Source organism: Mesoplodon bidens (genome assembly GCF_964165515.1).
Source record: "Mesoplodon bidens genome assembly, chromosome: 2".
NCBI lineage: Eukaryota > Metazoa > Chordata > Mammalia > Artiodactyla > Ziphiidae > Mesoplodon > Mesoplodon bidens.
In genome coordinates, this window is record NC_138177.1 from 172,845,766 (window position 1) to 172,865,898 (window position 20,133).

Genomic DNA, 20,133 nt, shown 5'->3' on the forward strand with positions numbered 1-20,133 from the left:
ATATGAGAGAGCTATACCCCCAATCTCAACAAGATTCTCTGGGGAAGGAGAGGATTCTTAGTTTTTATTTTATATATTTTTTCTGATTTGAAATTTTACAAGTATATATTACGTTTATATCTTTCAAATTCATATGAAAAAATATATGCATGTATATTTTAGAGCCCCTGATAAAACAATGTGTGTTTGGCTTGGGAAACTCTCGGCAAACTTTATGGATCCCCTATCGCACACAAATCACTTTCAGGTCTTTTATCTCATTTTAGTTACATTCTCCCTATGTGCCAGCCATCTTTTCTGTGTTTTAACTCCTTCACTCCTTCCGTAATTTTCAGTGTCCATTGGATGGATGGGAAAACTAAAGCTCAAAGATGTGAAGTAACTTGCTCAGGGGACACAGCAGGGAGGCAGCACCTGGGTCTCACCGATTCCGTGTCCAGTGTTCCTTTTGTGGCTCAGCAGCAGCTGCCTTTGGATGTAAGGGCTGAGGGCCCAGAGGTGAGATGAAAGTGCACGTCTGAAGGCCACCCCTATGGTGTGGGCAGGAGTTGGGGACAGCAGGACAGGCAGGGGGCTCTCCCTGTCAGCCCCATGGTTCCTGGCATGGTGCCCTGGCAGATTACACCCTCAATAGGGGCAGGTGACACTAATAAAAGGCGAGGGACCCAGAGACTTTGGAAGATGTTCCATTCATGGTGCCTGGTCTAACAGTGTGGAGATTGGGTCCCTGTTCTGACTCTGTTCTCGATTTGCTGTGCAATAAGGAACAAGTCTCTTCCCTTCTCTGGGCCTCAATTTCTCCATCTATAAACAGGGTGTTGCACTAGACCAGTGGCTCTCAGGTGGGGTGGCCATCAGAGTGACCTGGGCAGCTTACCCAAAAGCCACTTCCCTCAGATGTCCCAAATCGAGAAAGTGCCCAGGTGCGTAGGCTTGGCAAAAACTCCTGGGTGACTCTGGGGCACAGCCTTCTGCCCTCCTGGCTCAAGGGTCTTTCCATGTCCCCCACCCTGCATTGAATCCTCCTTCCAGGACCAAGCCAAGATGATGCTGCAACCCAGCCACACCACCAGTACCCCAATCAAGCACAGAGAGGGTAACTGCCTCCCCCTGGCCCAGCAGCAAGTTGCTCAGGGACTCAAGAGGTAAACCCCACTGTCTGGAGACCAGCCCAGCTCTGCCTGTTCTCCCAGAGAGACCTCCCAGCCAGGAGAGAAAGTTCTCTAATCAGGGGAATGGAAGAGGAGGGGAACCATTTGTCACCAGATAAGCAATATCAGCTTATCTCTGAAGACCAATAACCACAGCCCCGGGGCTCTAATTCCAGGCATAAACAGAGCTTGTCCCTCCTCCCCTCCAGAGTAGCTCAGGACAGTAGCCTCAGCTCCTCCCTAAGACAAAGCCCTGTCTCACCAGAGTATCCTCTATCAATGGGAAACAACGCTGCTTTTGACTTCTTCCCCTCCAACACAGTCATGCCCAGAGCATCAGAGCCTGAAGGATCCTCATGGGCCGCATCACCCCTGAAGCTCTTGTTTGGAACCCCAAGGCTCCATGGAACACAGTTTGAAAACCACTAGGCTGATTGCATCTTGCTGTTGTTCAGACAACAGAGCAAAGACCAGAGAAATTGTGTCCAGAGTTACACAGCAGTTACGTGTTGAAGCCAGGGCCTCTTCATGGGAGGATCTGAATTCTAACCCTAGTCAAGATACTGTGGTTACTTTTCCTTGGGGCTTTATTTTCTCTTGCTGCTAAAAGGACTCTTCTCAGGAAGATGAATAGACCCTCAGAGGACCAAATCTTCAGCATTTGTCAAGTCTCAAGATCCCAGTGGGTGCTCATGGGTGGCAGTGGGGGGTACTGACTTAAGCTATAGTTGCCCTGGGGCCTGAGGATCTAGGGTTCCTGAAGGATGGGAGGGTGCTGGGGGCTGCATTGTTCAGCAAGCAGCACAGCTGGATCTGTGCCCTTCGGGCTTCTTAGGGTAAAGGCATCAGGGTCCTGCAGACCCTATTAGGGAAGAACGCCCCCCTCCCTTCTTCCTTAGGCTAATTTCTCTGTGCCTCAGTTTTCCCCTCTGAAATGGAACTTGAAAGCATGCATCATATTACACACAAAGAATGACGTACTGTAGAGATGGGAAAGGGTTGTATTCGCCCTCACCCCGAGCCTTCGAATTCCTAGAAACAAGACTTCCACCAGCTTATTTTTCTCCTTTACCAGTGCAACTGCCAGCAGACCGGGATTACTTCTCCCTCCTTTGGGCTCACTCAGGCCACGCCCTCTGGACCTCAGCTTTTCAATCTGTGAAATGACCCGATGACCTCTAAGGTTTATACAACTCTGTCTTACCCTTTGGGATCTCAGCATAGAGAGGAATCCCAAGGTCCCTTTGGTTGACCTAGTCAGCCATAGGCTCAGTACACCTGGGCATCAGGTGGAAAAATCTGGAAACAGCTGCTTCTCTCCCTTCCTCTCCATCTCAGGCTGGGGCCGCCTGCCCTCTTCTAAAATCTCTCCACTCATCCTCTGCTCTCCATCCCCTCTGCATCTCTCTCTCTCTCTCATTAACCTTCTAACTGGTCTCTCCACACCTTCCAGTACATTCTCTGCTCAGTCCATCGCTTCCCTGCCTTGGCTTCCCACTGCCCTTGGAATAAGTCCTAACTCCTTCACTCAGCCTTGAGGAGTCCACAGCTGAGGCTCTGGTGGTATCATACCCAGAACAGCTCACAGAAAGAAGGGTTTCATAAATACTTCTGAGATGAACGGATGAACAGCCTTTGAAGCGTTTCCAAGTCATTTGGGTCAGGGCCTGGACCTAGCCTATTTGGGAATGGGGAAGCTATGACTGGGGACGGGATGTGTTTGGGGGCCTGTGACACATACCCCCGCACCTGCCTCCTTTACACCCGGAGGATGCTTCCACCGTGTCCTCAATCAGCACATGGTGCCCACCTTCCCAACCTGCCTGCCAAAGCTGCCCAGCCTTTATCTGGGAGTGAGGGTGGGGCAGAACTCATTAGGTGAGCAAAGTCCCTCCACACACCTAGCAAGTCTGTTGGGCTCTGTTTCTGCCTTCTTCCCTTGGCCTCTGTTGAATGAGGAGCTGCCCACAGGGCCCGCTGATTTCCTTTCGTTAAGGAAGAACACTATTCACTGGCATGGGCTGAGCACCTGCCCTCACCCCCTGCTGCCCCACCCCAGTCCAGACATGGTGTCACTTATAAATTTCCATCCCCTATTATTTCTGAAGCCATAGTAGTGTGGGTTCTAGATTGAAAGAGGCCTCGGAGAAGAGGAGGTGGAAGGGATTGCGGAGGAATATTTATTCAGTCTCCCAATCGGTCCTGTGTTTTATGTAATTAGATTGTTGACCCTTCCCAATGCACTGTGAAGTTGTCACCCATGGGACAGTTTTGCAGATGGGAACACTGAGGCTCTCAGGGGACCTCATTCAAAGTTACCCCGATCTTTCGGGCTCCAGGACTTCCCCTTCTCCTTCATTCTTCCCCCTCCCCAGCTCCCACTCAGGTGCCTCCTCTAGAGCACCTCACAGGGGTGGCCTCTGCCCACCAGACCTCACTGATCACAGGCCCGCAGGTGGACGCAGCTGGGGGTGACTCTTGGAGGCCTCTGGACCCGACTCCGCGGGTTCAGGAGGAGGAAAGCAAGGTCTGAGAGCCAGAGGCGCGTGCCCTAGCCACGCAGCACTTTGCGACAGACACCTTTCTCGCTTCCTCCACCAGCCCCTCCCAAGAAAGCCAGCGACTCCAGGCTCTTTTTCGACACTCCCATCTCCGGGGGCCGCCGGGGGCAGCTGACCCAGTAGAGGTTCAGCAGCCCACCGGGGTCTGGCTTCCCCTGGCCCGGGGCTCGGTTTTGTTGTGGGGTTTTGTGCATCCTGTTTTGTTCGGTCTCCCCGCCCCTTCCCGCGCGGGGCCAGCCCCCACCCCACCCCCTCCCCGTCCCTGTCCCCTCCCCCTCCCCCTCCCGGGCTCCCAGCGTGCCCGCTCTTGACTTCATCCACTAAGTCAATAGCCCGGGCGCGGGCGGCCGCTCCCCCCGCTCCCCCGCCCCGCGCCGCCCCCCGGTTTTCTTCTCGGGATAATGGGGGCTCTTTGTGGCCTAATCAGCCTCCTGAGGGGCCGGGAGGCCGGGAGCGCTTCCCCCGCGGCCGTCGGTGAAAATGAAAGCGGGATTAGGCCGGGGCCTCGGCCCACACCATAGTAAAGCGCCACCAGGCATTCGCCCCTTCAAAGCCCCTTTCGGGGGTTTGGTTACTTTATTTCTAAAGTTGTTTGTATTTCTAAAGTGGCCATTGAGGCGCGAGCGGGGACAGTGCCGGGAGGGCGTTGAGAGGAGGGGGCGGCCCCGGCGGAGGAGAAACTCTCTCGGAGCCTCCCTCTCTCCCTCTTCGGACCCGCTGGCCAGTTTCCAAAGAGCCTCTCCAGGCCCTGATTTCCTCCCGCCCTGGGAGGTGCGGAGAGGCTCTTATCCCCACTAATCAGATCGGGAAACTGAGGCTCCGGCACTGATGCAAGGCTCCACACTAGGAGATGGGCTCCCGGGATTCAAACCCACCACGCAGCCAGAAGGGGAAAGGGGGTTTTGTTTTTGTTTTTTGGGTTTTTTAAGGGGGAGACGCCAAGGGGCATTGATCGCGTTAATCGCCCACGGCGCACAGCTCTGAGCGCACCAGCTAAACCTCTTGTTGTCGCCTGCACATGTACAGGCCGTCGAAAGGAACGTCCAACCCGAACACGATTCGACCCCCTGAGGGAGGGAAGTTTAGCCCCACTTATTAAAGAAAGTCCCAGAGCCTCTTTTCTTAGGGTTCACTCTCAACACCTCCAGTAAATCCCAGAAATGCCGGCGCAATCATTCAGAATCTTCTCCCTCCGCCAAAGATGGGAGGGAGAGAGAAGAGATTTTGAATTTTGGCATTTGCAGGCAGCTGGAGAGGAAGGGGTACAGAGGGGGTGGGTGGGGGGCAACAAGCAGCAGCAGAAGAGGGTTTCTCCTAGCTGCGCCCCTTCTCCCACACGCGTACATTGGAATTTCTTTTTTTCTGTCGTACTTTTTAACCCTCCGAAGGGTGGACCCGAGCTCAAAATGTCCAGACGTGGAGGTAAACTGTAAAGATGAGGATCGCAAGGGCGGAGCGGGGCGGGGCAGGGGTGGGACTTAGTGCAAATTCGCGGGTCAGGTTCTGGTCCTGCGGCTGGACCAGCGTTGTCAGTTGTATCCGTGGTTACAACTCCGGGTTACAAGAGAGCTCCGGGGGATAGAGGCGCTTCTGCAGCCTTTCACTGGGAACGGAACAGTTCCAGAAGGTTCCTTAAGATGCCCCTGACCCCTCCCAACCCCAAAGTTGTCGCTCTACAGAGAAACTCGAGCTTCAGTCTGATGCTCTTGTCTACACAGCCCAGATAAATTCGGTGCGGACTTCCTGGACAAGTTTCCAGGGAACAGGAAGGTTTGATCCCATCTCCACGCAAAAGTATAAACAACACACCAGGCAAACACACGTCCACCCCACAAAACCTCGGCGGAATGTTGCCTTCTCTTCACTTTCCTCAGTCACCTAGAGACCCGCGGTCTGAAGTCGAACCCGAAGCCATAACATCCTCTTCACCTGTCACCCCGCGCGACCGTGGAGAGGGGCCCGAGGAAAGGTGGCCGCCCACTCGTCTGGGGCTCTGTCGGGTCTGGGTCCCACGGAAAGGACCCCAGAAAAGTTCAGGGGGCGGTTTTCCAAGCTACTTCTCGTGCGGACGCCCCACCCCCTTTTCTGTCCGATCCCGGGGCCTCTTTGATCTTTGGTCAGACAAAGAGCGCAGCGAAGGCCAGAGGCTCCGGAGCCCCGCGGCCGGGCTGCTCCTCCCTCCTCCCCGCGCTGGAACCCGCGGCGCTTCGAGGCCCTGGTTGACGCCTGAGATTCCCGGGATCAGGTTGGAGGCTGCCTGCCAAACTCAGCAAGGGCCCCCAAACACATCCTGCTGTTGTGCTCACCCGGAGAGTTACCCAAACACACACACTCGGACACTTCATTTTCCCCTTCCCCAACATTCACAAACACCCAGACACACACAGGTAGCCTAGCAAGGAGGTAGGCGCACAGGGAGGCATAATGGGTCGACACTCACACAAACACATGCACTGAAGCACAGTCTGTTTATTTTCTGTCTCCACCACCTGGCTCAGAACTCCACGAAGGCAGGGACCTTCTTGATGTCTCAGGTATTCCTGGGCACTTAACACAATGCCCGGTACATAGTAGGTGCTCAACAATATTTTTACAGAATGAATGAAGAAATTGACCCCCTGAGAAAATGTCTTTCTTTTTTTCTTCTTCTTCTTTTTTCCCCTATTCTTTTCTCTCTCCATCTCTTTCTTTCAGACATACAAAAGGGGAGCACAGCATTTGTGCTTATCTCTGCATATAACAACCTCATAAAGGACCCCTCCGACAACCAAATGGGGATGGGAGGGTGGGATCCACTGCCTCTGTTTTGGAAAGAAGAAGGAAGCAGCAAGGGCCAGACAGAGGTCAGGCTCTCAGCCTCACCTCTTCCCCCAGCCCGCCCCACCCCACCCACCCACCATCCATCTCCCCCTCCTGGGCTCGGGTTCCTGCTCCTGGACTCAGGCGCTCCCTCAAGGGTACCAGAGTAACCAGAAAACATGTGTATGTGAAGTTCTTAATGGGGTGTGGCCTCTAGAAGCCCACACACCCCTTTGTACGGCTGTAAAATTCCTCCTGTATGAACCTCTGTGCATAGCCAATTTCTTAGGTTTTACCCCATTCTCAAAGGGGTTCAAAGGATAAGAATCTTTGTCTTAGTGCAATTCTCTGGTTTTTCATGGAAGGAAACTGAGACCCAGAGGGGCTAAGAGAGTTGTTCAAGATTGCATTGTTAGTGAGTTGGGGGCAGGACGGATGGTATACTTCCTGGGCCCAGCGCAGTGCACTTTGCCCCTCCCGGATTCGTCCTGTTGGGCTCAGCTGGAGATTGGGGGAGCAGGCCATCAGAGGCAGGGATGGAGCACTTGGCCAGGAACTGGATCCAGAGCAGCGTGAAGCCGTCAGCTCCTGCAGTGTTGTAACCTCACTCTTACCCTCCGGTCTGCAGCGTTCCGAAGCTGGGGAGTGGGGATGGTGGCCTGCGCGCCACCCCTTCCCCAAACTGGGAACTTAGAAGGGGCGGCTGCTAAAAACCGGAAGGCGGTGAGCCTCACTCTCCCGGCAGCGAAACCCGGACTGGGGTATTTATTTAGCGGCGCTCTGAATAAGGGTTCTCCGCCCCTCTCGCCGCTAGTCCCGACGGGGCCAGGCTCACAGGCCGGCCCCTTTCCAGCACCCCGGTCGGAGCGCGGACCCCGGGCCCCCGCCTCGAGGTCGGCCTCCCGCCCGTCCCGCCGGCCCGACTGGCTCTCCTCTAATTAAGCGGCGGAATCGCAGCGAGCCGCCCGGCCGCGCTGTAATATGATGAACTGCCTTTGTGACGGTGTCACCGAAAGCGCTTCTGATAAGGGGAAGCAGCGGAGGATCAAAAGGACGACAGCGGCTCGCCCGCCTCCCGCCGCCGCCCGGCTCTGCGCGCTCGCCCTCTCCGCCCGCGCTCTCCCGCGGGCCGTCTCTAGGTCCCGAGGTCTCTCCTGATCTCCCCGTCCCAGGCCAGCCTTTCGGTGCCTCTGCGTCTCTTTGTCTTTCTTCCGGCTGCTCTGCGCCTCCCTCGGCCCCGGCGCGTTTCTCAGCGTCCTCAGACGCTCTAGGCAAGGTTCTCCCGTCCCGCACTGGGTCTTTCTCTGAATTTTCTCGTGCACGCGCGCTCTCTCTCCTGAAGCTCTCCTTTCTGACTCTCTCTCGTCCCTCCGCTGTGGCTCTGGGTCTCCCAGGCCTCTGCCCATCCCTGCCTTGCCCTCGACTCGGGCTCGGGCCCAGCACACCTCCAGAGCCCGGGCAACCGAATCTTGGAAAGGTTCACGAGCTGACCCGCAGTCTCAGAAAGTCGAACCAATTCATTCTCAGCAGGCCCGCAGGGCTCCCCGGCCCTGGCAACCCGCGCTCATTCAGCTGCCAAATAGAGGGCTGGGCACGAGGGCCCAAGGCGCCCTGGCCTGCCCTCGGGGCCTCTTTGGAGCGAGACTTGGGGTGCACACAACTTCCCCTCATCCCTCTAGAGGCTGCTGCGGCTCGCGATGCTTTTCCTCTCCCCCGGGGCTGAAGTTCCAAGTACAGCCCACCCCTCTTTGGCATCCCCTTCCCTATACCCCTTCCTTTGGCCCTCACCTCCCCTTTGCCCTCGACCCCTTCTCTTCCTTCTTCAGGCCCCTCCCCTTTGCTTGCTCCTAGCTCCCCCTGCGCTCTCTCCAGACTCCCTCCCTGCCTCGCCTCTCCCTTCCCCCCACTTTGTTTGAAGTTCTGGAGAGATCTATCTACTAATGGGGAAGTTTCCCCCTTAGGTCACCGTTCTGCCTTGATTCGATTTGGGAAGGCAAGTTCCCTCCCTCCCCCGCCCGACCCCAGCCGGGGCCAATCGCTCCAGAGCAGGTCAGAAAGCGCTGACCCCATTTCCACCTTTCCTCTTTCAGCCAGAGTTGGGGGGAAGGGGGAAAGGAAAAGAAAGGCCAACGACAGCAAAAACTGGGGGGGGGGTGTCCCAACTTTCCAGTTCCTCTCATTCCCATCCCCAACTGGGTTTCCTAATTACCTCATTAGTCTGGAGTGGGAGAGGGAGACGAGCTATTTTTCTGGAATTTCTGGAATGTGCCCCCCCTTAGTCATGGCCTTCAAGGCCCCAAAGCCCCTGGAGAACCTCCCCTTTGGGGTGTCTCTTCTGTGTTCTTCTTGGTAGCAGGAAGGCTCCCCCTCACCTGGCACTGTCTATTATGTGGTGTGAGTTCTATCTGGCTTTAGACTATGCGCTTCCAGGACAGAGCCAGGGGTCTTGGACATTTCATGTTTATATCCTTAGGTGCCCATTAGGAATGAAGCCTCATCAACTTTGCTGATGATGGTAAATAGAAACTCCAAAGAAGCAACCTAGAAGGAAATCTCATTTGCTCAGTCCTCTTTCCCTATATTAAAAAATGTTTGTATAGATTATTTATATAAAATGTAGTGTGTGACAACTATCATTTTCAGAAAGACATTCTTTAAAAAAAAAAAGCCCCAATAATCACCATACAGCTTTAAGGCTACTGTTATATGTGCTTTTAAATCCTTCCATGTAAATTCCACTGAAAAATTTGGAAAGCTGTGACAGGGGAGGGGGCCGCGGGGGTAGGAGGGGGGAGGTTAATCCGGGTTTAATGCTGCGATGCCGTCTTAGGACCAGGGTTAGCCTGATTGCGTTATCTCTTCCCAACATTTGAGACGCCCATATTTCACCCAGCCAAATAGCTCGGAGAGCAGCGCAGATGGCTGCCGTGGTCGCGCCTCAGGAAAATGTGTTATTAATATCTAAATAACTTCCCAATACTGTCTGGTAAATCTCCCCTCCACCATTCCAAATGATGAATTCGTTTGAAGTCTTCCCCCAGCCTCATCTTTTCAATGTCCCTCTCTCTTCTCTCTTCTTAGCCAGGCTTATTTCAAACTGGTAAATATCTAATTCCTTTAACGGCTGTGCCGTGCACACGAGTCTTTTAGACGCCTGGAAACAGCCGGTGTGTGGCAGTGCGTGCCCGGAGGTGAACAGAAAACCCGCATGCCCTCGCAGCGGGGGACCCCACCCTGTTTCGAAATGCGTTTGGGAGACTGGGGTTGCGCGGGAACCTCAATCTGGGAGCTGAGCCCTTCCTTTGCGCGCCCCGGACACTCTCTCCTGGTCCCCCGCGGAGTCCCAAAGGCATCCCCCCTCCCTAACGCGCAGCTCTTCCGCGGCTCCGGTCTCCGAGACCCCGCCCGCAGCCCTCCGAAGGCGTCCCTCGCTCTCTGGGGCGGATAATTACCCTCCGCTCGCCTGTTCTCCCTTGTTTAAAGTTTGTTTTCTAAATGTCTTCTATTAGATTATGTTCGTTCATTCCCCCTCCAACCTTATCTCCTTCTGTCTCTTCTCTCCTTGCCCGTCACACTCGATTTAGGCACGAGTTTATCTGGCAAACAGTTTGCCGACTTTGTTTATTTACCGCGGGTTCTGGGGCTGCGAGCGCGCGCGCGCCAGTGTTCGCCTTTGTAATAGTTATCTCATTGTTGTTCTTCGTTAGTCCCAGCTCCCTCCACCCTCTCTCTCTTCTTCGGTTGGAGGGATGGAGGAAAGAAAGGGGGAGTCTTGTCAGCCCAGTGTGGGTTCGCCCCCTCGCCCGGAGCCCCCTCCCCCGGGATATCTGCCTCAGACCCCCGCACCCCTCCTCTCCGCTCACCCCATCCCCCCACCACCCCGGCGCGGCGGAGCCCTCACCCCCTCCCTCTCCCCCTCTGGTCTCACTGAATATCCACCGCCGAGCTCTGCCTAAAGCCGGGGAATTGCCTGACACCCTCCCATCTTCCTCCGAGCCCCCATTATGCGAAGCTGATCCCACTCTGAACAGCCTCAAATCCCGCCTGGACTCTGTTTGATTAGATTGCCAACCCGGGGTAATCCTTTGATTTGGTGGAGTGTCAATTACCTTTCTGTAAACACACATTTACAGAGGAGGGAACTTGTTGGTATAAATCAATGCAGATTGTTTCTTGATAAATGGACTATCTTCGACCCCTCCCTCGCTCCCTCTTCCAAGGCCCCTCTCCCTGGAGGCCCCTCCCCTCCCCTCTCCCGTTCTTGCCCAGCCAGTAAACAATGCCCCTTCCAGGTGTGAAGCCGAAAAAACGGTGTGGGCTGAGGGGAACCGTGCCCCCCTTCCCCTATTCATTCGCTCCCCCGGAGCCTAATTAAATTTGGCAGGTCCTTGTACACACAATCAAAACAGCTTCCTCCAGTGTAGCAAACGACCGAAAACCGCATTAGCAGCTATCGCAGCTCTGCCAAATTAAATTGTTTCCCACCTCCTTTTACAAGTGTCTAAAACCGACACTTCGGGCTCTCCCCTCCTTTCCGATCCTTCTCCGTCATTTCTCACTCCACACCTGTAAGTTTGCTGCTTTAAAAACAAATTAAGGAAAAATGCAAAGAAATACAAATCTGCCTTTCACGCACGCACACCCTTGGCCTCCACCTCAGATGGTCTTTCAGAGCGGGAAGTCAGCATATTCCCGGATGGACTTTGACGTCGCCACTCCAACCCTCCCGAAAATGCACACTCTTCTTTTTAATCTTGTGAATTTCCACCTTATTTCATATTCATTGTGACCTGGCTGGGCTTCTACCCTAGACACCAACGTGGTCTGATCTGGTCAGTTTCAGCCTAAACCTGAGCCTTGTCAGATGCAAGAGGCATTGGTGCTCTTACTCTTTATTACTGTTGTTGCTGCTTTTCTAAATTATTGCTTATTTCTTCACACTCACTCCCTCAGCTCCCACGGAGGAATGGCTCGACTCTTTGCAAACCCCTATCAAATTTCCCACAAGAGTCTCCCTGGACTCAGGTTGGGAAGATCTTTTTCTTTCCCCATCCCTCCTCAAATCCTTTACCAGTCGAGTCCCTGCCTGTCTCTCCCCTGATCCTCGGAGAAGGGGTGAGGAGGAGAGAGTCCAAGTGGATGAGGGCAAGGAACCTTTCCAGGTGTGCAGAGCATGGCCGGAGCCCCTATCCAAAGCGGTCTGAGAATTCTCACAACCAACAATCCTAATAACTCAGTCTTAACAAGGATAAGAGCAAAAAAAAAAAAATATGAACAGCCTCATGAATATCAGCCCAAGGGGAGCAGGAGTGAGCTGTTCAGAGATGAAAGTGCACAGAAATAAAAGCTCAATTTAATCTGCTTTAAAACCCTTCAACTTAACGTTTGTGCTTCAAACTCTGAGAGTGAGGACTGATTGCGGATAAATAGTTTCTTACCATGCCTGGAAGCTATTACACCCCTCTCCAACACAGTTTCCTATTCAGCAGTCCCAGTTTTCATTACCAGCTCTAATAAGTCTTAACATTATTAAATGCCAAGCGGACGATAGGAAAAAACGGACTCAGGGAGGGATCTCTCTTTAGCGCTTAAAGAGGAGAGCTCTTAAACCCCTTCTTCGTCGGCTCCCCGCCTTGAGAGAGGCAACCCCCGGAGAAGGCATTTGTCAAGAGCAAGAAGCCAAAACAAAGTTTGTGGGTGTGCACCCCTCCCCCTGTTCTGCCCAAGGGTATCTCTGCCTCTCCCCATCTGGCCCACTCGGGTGGAGGTCTTTTCACCTTTAACTTGGCCATGAAACTGACATCCAGGGCCTGGGAGAGAGATGAGCGTTTCCAACTGGGTGGTTCACCGGGATGCCAGCCACTGGCCAAGGTACTCAAATCCGGAGCTGGTATCATTTGTCCACAGATGGAAAGGCAGCCCTCTCTCATCCCCCCTGTCATACTGCCCATCACACCCATCTACAATCATACTACATATCCACACAGAATCCACGGCTCCGATCCAAAGGCCCGTGGGCAAACCACCACACCGAGAGACATGCGCTTACACCGCCATCCAGCTCCCAATCACAGGGCCCAACATGCCCACTGTCACTCAAAAACCACGGGGCTTTCTGGACATCAGACCCACCGCTTTCATTTCATTTCTGCAACTCCTCTCCAGACTCAGCGCCAGTACTTTCAGCCTTCCCATCTGGAACCTCCAGCCTCCTCCTTAAACCCTTGGAGACTTGGAAATTCCTGGTTCTACTGCAGGGAAAACCTCTATCCAGCGAAGTTGCCTTTCTGCTGGTTTTATAAGCCCAGGTCAGCACCGGAAACTCCTGGACTCCTCTGAGCCAAAGGGATTTCCAAACCGAACTTGCTACCCTTTTCCTTTCCTTTACTTCCCTTCCTATCCCTTCCCTTCCCTTTCCTTCTTCCTCAGAAAAAATGTATCTATTGTGCTTCCTTACAGACTGAATTGGAAGCACATTGGGGTATCCCTGCCACACACACACACACACACACACACACACACATAAACACACACAGTCTCTCCAAATAAAACCAAACTTCCTTCGCTTCTCCTGGGGTACCTCTCAGAAGCTGTGTCTGCTGCGCTGTATTTCGCAGGGAAAGATTATTCAAGTTCTCTCCCCACCCCAAGAAAAAGTTCAACTAAGTCCCTTTCCAATCTGAACTGAAATAAGGAGGGGGTCTCCCCCCCCACACACCCCACCAGGGATCCCCGGGCTCTAGGCTGCCTCTGCCGAGCCAGGGGCTTACTTGGAAGCCCCAGGCCGCCTCCCGCTGCAGCCCCGAGGCCCTCCGGCAGGCCCGCACAGCGGGGTGCCAGGCACAGCTTGTTCACTTTCTTCCCTGCCCTTTTGTCCCCGGTGGGACTGGGCTCCACTTGGGGCCCTGAATGTCAATAGCCCGCTTCTTCCCCAGCTCCAGACTGCTCCCACACTGGGCTGCACGTACCCCGCCCGCCCCGCCACCATCCTTCCCCCTCAGACCAGGCCTGTGAGGGCTGGGCCTCGCTGGGAGTTGTCTTTGGAAGCGGGCTTTGTCTGTGAAGTTCATCTTCAAGGTTGGGAGAGACTACTGAAAGCTGGAGGGAGACCTAGGCTAGGAGTTCCAGGGAGGCGAGGAGAGGAGAACCCCCTGGAAGGAAACTCAAATGAAACTGTGCTCTTTTACAAGTTTCAGGGTTCAGAACACTTACCCCACTTTTTCCAAATCCACCATTTTTTTTTTTTTGCAGGTTATAGTGGCCACTGCCTGTCCTGTCTGCCTGCTGCCTGCCTGCGTGTGTGTTTGGAGGCTTAGCTTCTTTGCCCGTCCGTCTACGTGACTTTGGGTCTTCCGTTTTTCTTTCTTTACCCGCGTCCCCCCTTGAAGCACACTTACCAAGTCTCAAAGAGACCTGCGAGGGGAGTGGTAATGAGGAAGGACCCTCCCTTCTCTTGAAACTTACTCCGTCAATAAACAAAAGCACAATCCCCTTTCCTGGGCGCGCAGGCGCCTGAAAGATAAATGCCTTCCCTAGTTCATCTCCAGAAAAAGCGGGGCTCAGACTCCAGACCCGTTCCGCAACCACGCTAACAGCGGGGAGAGGGCGTGTGGAGCCTGAATCTCTCTCCCGCACTGGGATCCTCCGACCCTGGGCATCTGAGAACTCGGCCTCAACTCCTGGCCCCGCCTGCGCGTGCCCAAGAGGAAAGCACCTCAAAAGTGCACCCTTCTGCCCCCTCCCCCGCTACCTCCGCGCCGTCCCGGTTCAGCCCTGGCGTCACAGGACGGAGAATTAAGGCGGCGGCCCACGCGGCCCTCGCTAATTTTTATTGATTGCAGCGATCAGTCAACTGTCAGGCGGGGTTTCAAGGGACCGTTTAGAGAGCGTGTGCGGGTCTGCTTAACAAATTCATTTAGGGAGCCGCGGGGCCGGTTCCTCTCTCCTCGCCCCCCCGCCCCCTTGCCCAAGTTCCCTATAAATAATAGATCGACACCGACACCGGGACTAGCAGCCAAAACGCCAGCCCCGGAGGACACGCGGCCCGGAGTCTTCAGCGGGGTGCGCAGTCCGCGGCGCCCGGAGCCCTAACCCGCCGCCGGGTTCCCCGGGGACGCAGAGGCCGTCAGGACCCCGCTCCGCCGCGCAACTGAGTCGCGGGCTCCGCACCCAACCCGGCCTGGGGGCGCACCGAGGGGGCGCTCTCCGCACACACCGAGAGGCTCCCGGCTGCTCCGGGGGCTGCGAGTCCTCCCGCTAAAGATCTGTCCGCCAGTCCGGGTGGCGGCGGCGCCACCACTGGCCCGCACCCTGGTGAGCGGGGAGACGCGGGCTCGGGCGTCGCCGGCCCCGGGACGGCTCCCTACCTTTGTCGCCCAAGATGCCGTCGATGCTGTGCTTGGCTTTCTTCTCGCCGTCGTCCTCCTTCTTGTCCGCTTCGTCTTCCTCCTCCTTCTTCCCGAACTTGATTCTGAGCACGCGGCTAATCGAACTCACTAAACCTCAGAAATTCAAAGGCAAAAGAGCGAGTATAAGTCGTTGGGGCCGCGGAGCGGGGCCGCCTGGGGCCCTGGGAGAAGTAGCGGAGCCCATTTCCCCCCTAAATACACTCAGGAGGACTCACACCCATTCCCCGCCCCGCCGTTGGGCATTTACACCTACTGGGAGGCACAAGTACAGTCACTCACGTAGAGACTCACACCTGGGGCACTCACACGGTGGCAAGGCGGTGGCAGAGGAACCCACCTAGTGCATTCCTATCACATCCTTGCACACACTTGTGTTTTCCACTGGCACGTACCCTAGATGCACTCACACCCACACCCACCTCCCCAGGACCTCCCTGGAGGCCCTCCAGCCCCCCGATGCTGTAGTCCCCACACTCAGGTATGCATCCCAGCCCTGCACACTTGAATGCTCAGGTACACACACAGACACCTGGGGCCACTTTCTCCCAAACAGGCAGCAAGATTCAGGGCCTCCACATTTGGGACCCACTGGTGGCTGGTGGCAGCAACAGAATAGAAATGGTGACTTGGAGAAAGAGATCCAGGGAGATCACAATCTACCTTCCTAGGATGGACTCATGTCTCTAGGCCACTTCTCTGAGAAGGCGCCAAGGGAGCTTCCCTTACCACCCAACTTTATAGGATAACTTTTTCCCCATTTCCCTCCCCCTTCTCTCTCTCCCTCCCACCCTTCCTTCCTTTCCTCCCATCCTTTCTTCCTCCTCTCTCCCTCTCTCCCTCCCTCCCTTACTTCCTCTCTCTCGTCCTTCTCCCTTTCTTTCTTCCTTCTCCTCCTCTCTCCCTCTTTCCTAACTTCTTTTCTTTCCTTCTTCCCTCTCCCCATCTTCCTTTCAGTTCTGATTCCCTCCTGTGCCCTCACCCTCTTTGCGTTCTGGTTCTTTTCCTTCTCACTTTTCTCTGAGTTCCCTGTCATCCAGCATCTCCCCTCCTCTCCCACCTCCAGCCCCACACGACCTGAGCCCTGGCCAGACTCTGGGCAAGTTCTGCTGGCTCAGCTGCCTTCTCACCTGAGGGCACGGTGCTGCGGTCACAGTGCCCATCCTTCAGCAGCCGGTCTCGGATCTCCCAGCTGAACATGCCTGGGTTTTCCCTCTTGTATTCCTCTATCTTTTTCTCCACATCCGGAGTCGCCACCTGCTTCAGAGGTGGAGGTGGGAGAGTAGGAGTGGAAAGATGGGGTAGGGGGAGGGAGATACTTTTAATATCAACCTCCCAAGAGCCCCAGGCCAGGCTGGTGGCTCTGGTCACCATGCCTCCATTCTGAGATTGGCTTTACCCTTTCAAGAAACCTGTTACTGGCTCCCAGGAAGGCGGCCGGGATTGGGGGATGTGGAATAGGGTAGTGATAGGTAATAAAATAGAAACCTAATTAGGACTGGGGTCCCCCCTCACTATTCCAGGCAAGACTGGGGAAAGATTTCCCCTGGTCTGGGATGGTGACAGGGGGTCTGGGAAGATGTAGGGACAGCACAGGAATGACTCATTGGCCTCAGGCAATCTGGACATCAGTTATCCCCATCCCTGAGAAATTCAAATAATGGAGGATGTCTGGGGGTGGAGACCCTCTTCCACTGTCCTTCGCGTAGGAAGCATATAGACTCCCTCCCCGGTGCTACTGGATGACACAGGGTAGAGAGAGGGGCTACAGCCAGGATACCCCAACCACGGGAAGGCTGGCTGCCAGCTCTGCAGCAAAGACACTCACTCTGGGTTTGCTGCCGCCAATGGCCCCAGGCCGGATGGACCCGGTCTCCTGGTAGCGGCAGAGAATCTTGGAGACGCAGCCATGGGAGACACGCAGCTGGCGGGAGATGACACAGGGCCGGATGCCATGGTGGGCCATCTCTACTATCTTGTGGCGGATGTGGTTAGGAAGGGGTCGCCCGTTGATGAAGACCCCACCAAGCTGATTGACCCGGCCTTGGCCAAGTGGGGTGGACACTGGAGAAGGAAGGGGGAGATGAGGAAAAAGAGAGGCACAGGGTGAGGATGGGAAGGAGACACTGAGTTCACAGCCCTTTTGACTCCAGTTTTGTTTGAGCTCCAAGACCCCTGAAAGCAGATCTCAGTTCCCCACATTTGAAGCTGTGGCAGTTCGGAGGTCAGGAAAAAAACTGTCACGAAGCCAAGGGAAGGTCTGGCAGAGATGGAGAGAGGGGTCAGGGTTGGCTGCAAGAGTCCCCATAGATGCTGTGTGTCTCCAGTCCTGCCACACTGTGGGGAAGGCGGACACACCTGGGAGATCTGATGCCTCTGAGAAGGAGAGGGAGAGAGACAGAGGTGAAAGGGCAGAGCCTAGAGACTGGCGGAGCCTGGGGACTCTGGGACCAATGGTCCTCTGGACCCACAGCTTGGACGGCAGGTCCACTTGCCTTTTATAGAGGCCGATAATGGGTGAGATGTGGCCCATCTGGTCAGTTCCATGCTCTAAGTGGTCAAGTCTGATCCATTTTATTGAGGCCCAGAAGGGGTTGGTTGATTACTAGTAGTTACAGCCCTGGCTTGGGCAGCAGAATTGTCCTACCCATAACTGAACAGCCAAGGCACAGCAGAGGGACCAGCAACAGAATGCCGTTGGCTGCTGCTTCTGGGGGCACCTGGCTATCCCTTGAGGGACTCTCCCTCCTTCCAACCCCTCTCAGAGCTCGAATTTCGTTTTGGGATGATTTGGGGACATGCCCCATTGTCGGCAAGCTTCTAATCAAATACTCACTTGGCCTCAAAAACCCATGAACTGTCTCTGCAGGTTCAGAGAGGCTGGTGCACAGATGGGCCAGAGTCCCTGGGTGTGGGTGACTTTGGGAACCAGGAAGACAGACGCGCCTGATGTGTGCTAGGGAGGGGAGAACGCCTGGGAAGTTTTAATGCAAAGTCCATACAATTTCCTCCCAGAAGGTTGGAGGACACCCGGTGCACTAATCCGGCCTCGATCCCCCCAATTTGGGGACTCGGCGGCTGCGGAGATCTGGCAGATTAGAACGATTTCACAGCCGCCCGAGTGGAGGGAGCTGACAATGTAATTGGAAGGGAGGAGGCGAGAAGAGGCTCCGTTGCTGAGCTGTTCCTACCGCCTCCTCTCTGGCTCTGCCGGTCCCCACACCCCTCTTCGTAAAACTAGGTGTCTGAAGCCACCCTCGGATTTAATCAGAAATCGTGCGTCGCCAAGTCAGAGTCACTCGGTCTCCGTGGCGGGATATGCCATTAGCGCTGGAGAGCTCTCCAGCGCACAACTTTATATTCAAGAGCCTCTTTAGCGACCGGCACTCGGCTCTCCTCAGTATTCTCCGTCATGTTGGGCAAATATTGTCCTAATCCGCTGCGCGTCCTCGGCCGCCTGTTTTACTTGCATTCGCTACAGGAGAGTGCTACGGCAAATCCCCGGGCTTGTGCGCTCTCCCGCCTGCGTGGTTGCTCGCGCGCACTTGATCACGGAGCCACTCTCCTCGCCTCTGTCTAATTCAGGGACCCGCGCCGTCTAGCTGCTGGAGGGACGCCCCCTCCCCAGATCTCAGGCTGCCTGTCCATCCGTACCCTCCTTGCTTTCTCTCTCCTTCTTCACGTACAAGGGGCTCATATAATTATAAGAAGAGTAATTAAAAAATAAAAGTCGCACCTCTCTCTAACCACTTCTGACATCCCGGGCTACCTACCCCCAGAAGCCAAGTGATCCCTCAGTTGACAGGTTGAAGGCCTTCTATCAGTTTAAAAAGAAAACAAAACAAAAACGCAGGAAAGGTGCGCTCCCAGCCCTTGCTGGAGCCCGGAGCCGGTTCACCCCGGATGCCGGATATTTAGGAAGGTCACATTACAAAACGGACACTTTTCCCTTGTCTGGACAATTCCCTGCCCTCTCGCCGTCTTGAGGTCTCCCCCGAGAGATTTCCAGAGTTCGGAAGCCCGAGTGGAAACTTTTGGGGGAAAATCGTTACTATTTATTGTTTCAAGTTAGTTTGTTTCCAGACCCAAAAGCAGAGTCCTAGTTTAGGCATAAAATATCACACATTGTTGGTATTTCGAAATAGAAGGGGCTGGAAGACCATCCCAGAGGTGAAAAGAACAATTCAAAACAAGAGTCGAAAGCACGTAGCTGGCGAACGCAGAGAGTCGAGAAAGTATTAGGTGGAAAAGTATCTAAAAATAGTGGACAGAGTTGAAACTCACTAGGACTTGAAATTGACTAGGAGTCGAAATCTACTCGGAGTTCAGCCCCGCGGGTAAAGGCCAGAGTCCTGGACCCGTGAAGCTGAGGCCTCCGGTGGGTGAAACCCACGCGTAAACGGACAAGTGTCGGTCCCAGAAACTTCCTGGGTCCGGCGCCCGGACTTGGATCCAGAAGGGAAGGGGACTCCCCTGCTGCCGCTGGCGCCGCCACCACCCCGTGAAGATCGCCACCTCTCTAAGGACCTCGAGGTCCTGGCGGAGGAGGGAAGCGAGGCAAGTCCAGACGCTCTTACCTTCCAGAGGAAATCCCGTGCGGGGATAGTTCTGCCCGGGAGCCGGCCGCATCATCCTCGGTACAGTGCCGGGAAGGGCCGCCATTCTTGCGCACGCCGGGGACGAATCCAGAGTCGGCGAAAATCGCTTCCCGTCCGCTCCCTTTACCCCTGCTGCGATCTCTTTCTTTTTTTTTTTTTTTTTTTTTTTTGTTAAACCTCTTCCCCCTCCCCTCCGCAAACACTCCCTACCCCCATTCCCCCACCCCCGGCTGCGGTCGCTCGCGTCCAGAAGCTCGGGAGGGGGGTGAGGTAGGGGCGGAGGTTGGGGGGGTGGGGGGGGGAGGGAAGGTGGCGACAACGAAGTTCAAACAAACAAACACACCAACCCCAAGGCCTCCTCTGCCCGCTCCGCTGGGCCAGAAGTTGTACGGGCGGATGCGCCGGGCAGGAGCCGGAGACGAGGCCGCTCTGCGGAGCGGGGCTGGGGGGGACGCGGCCGGAGTCAGGGCCCCCAGCCTCGGACTGGCGAGCGACGCGCTCTCGCGCTCCGGGCCAAAGTTTCTGAGCCGAGAGGCTGCGGAGTGGATTTCTTTTTCGTATTTATTTATATATTTATTCCCTCGCTCTCGCTCCCCTCCCTCCCTGTCCTCTCCCACTC

At 55.1% G+C, this 20,133-nt stretch overlaps 1 protein-coding gene across 2 annotated transcripts in view; it reads right to left on the minus strand.

Moving 5' to 3' along the window:
- Positions 1–19,715, minus strand: part of PAX7 (paired box 7) — a gene marked incomplete at both ends in the record, with an annotated part of 99,071 nt that extends 79,356 nt beyond the window's left edge. Inside the window, 4 exons of one of the 2 annotated variants that reach the window (XM_081224903.1) lie at positions 14,878–15,012; positions 16,047–16,176; positions 16,745–16,980; positions 19,494–19,715. In XM_081224903.1, the coding sequence (XP_081081029.1) occupies positions 14,878–15,012; positions 16,047–16,176; positions 16,745–16,980; positions 19,494–19,578 (586 nt within the window). The remainder of the gene's footprint in view (positions 1–14,877; positions 15,013–16,046; positions 16,177–16,744; positions 16,981–19,493) is intronic. The other variant, XM_081224902.1, reaches the window with a different exon arrangement.
- Positions 19,716–20,133: the final 418 nt, after the last annotated feature.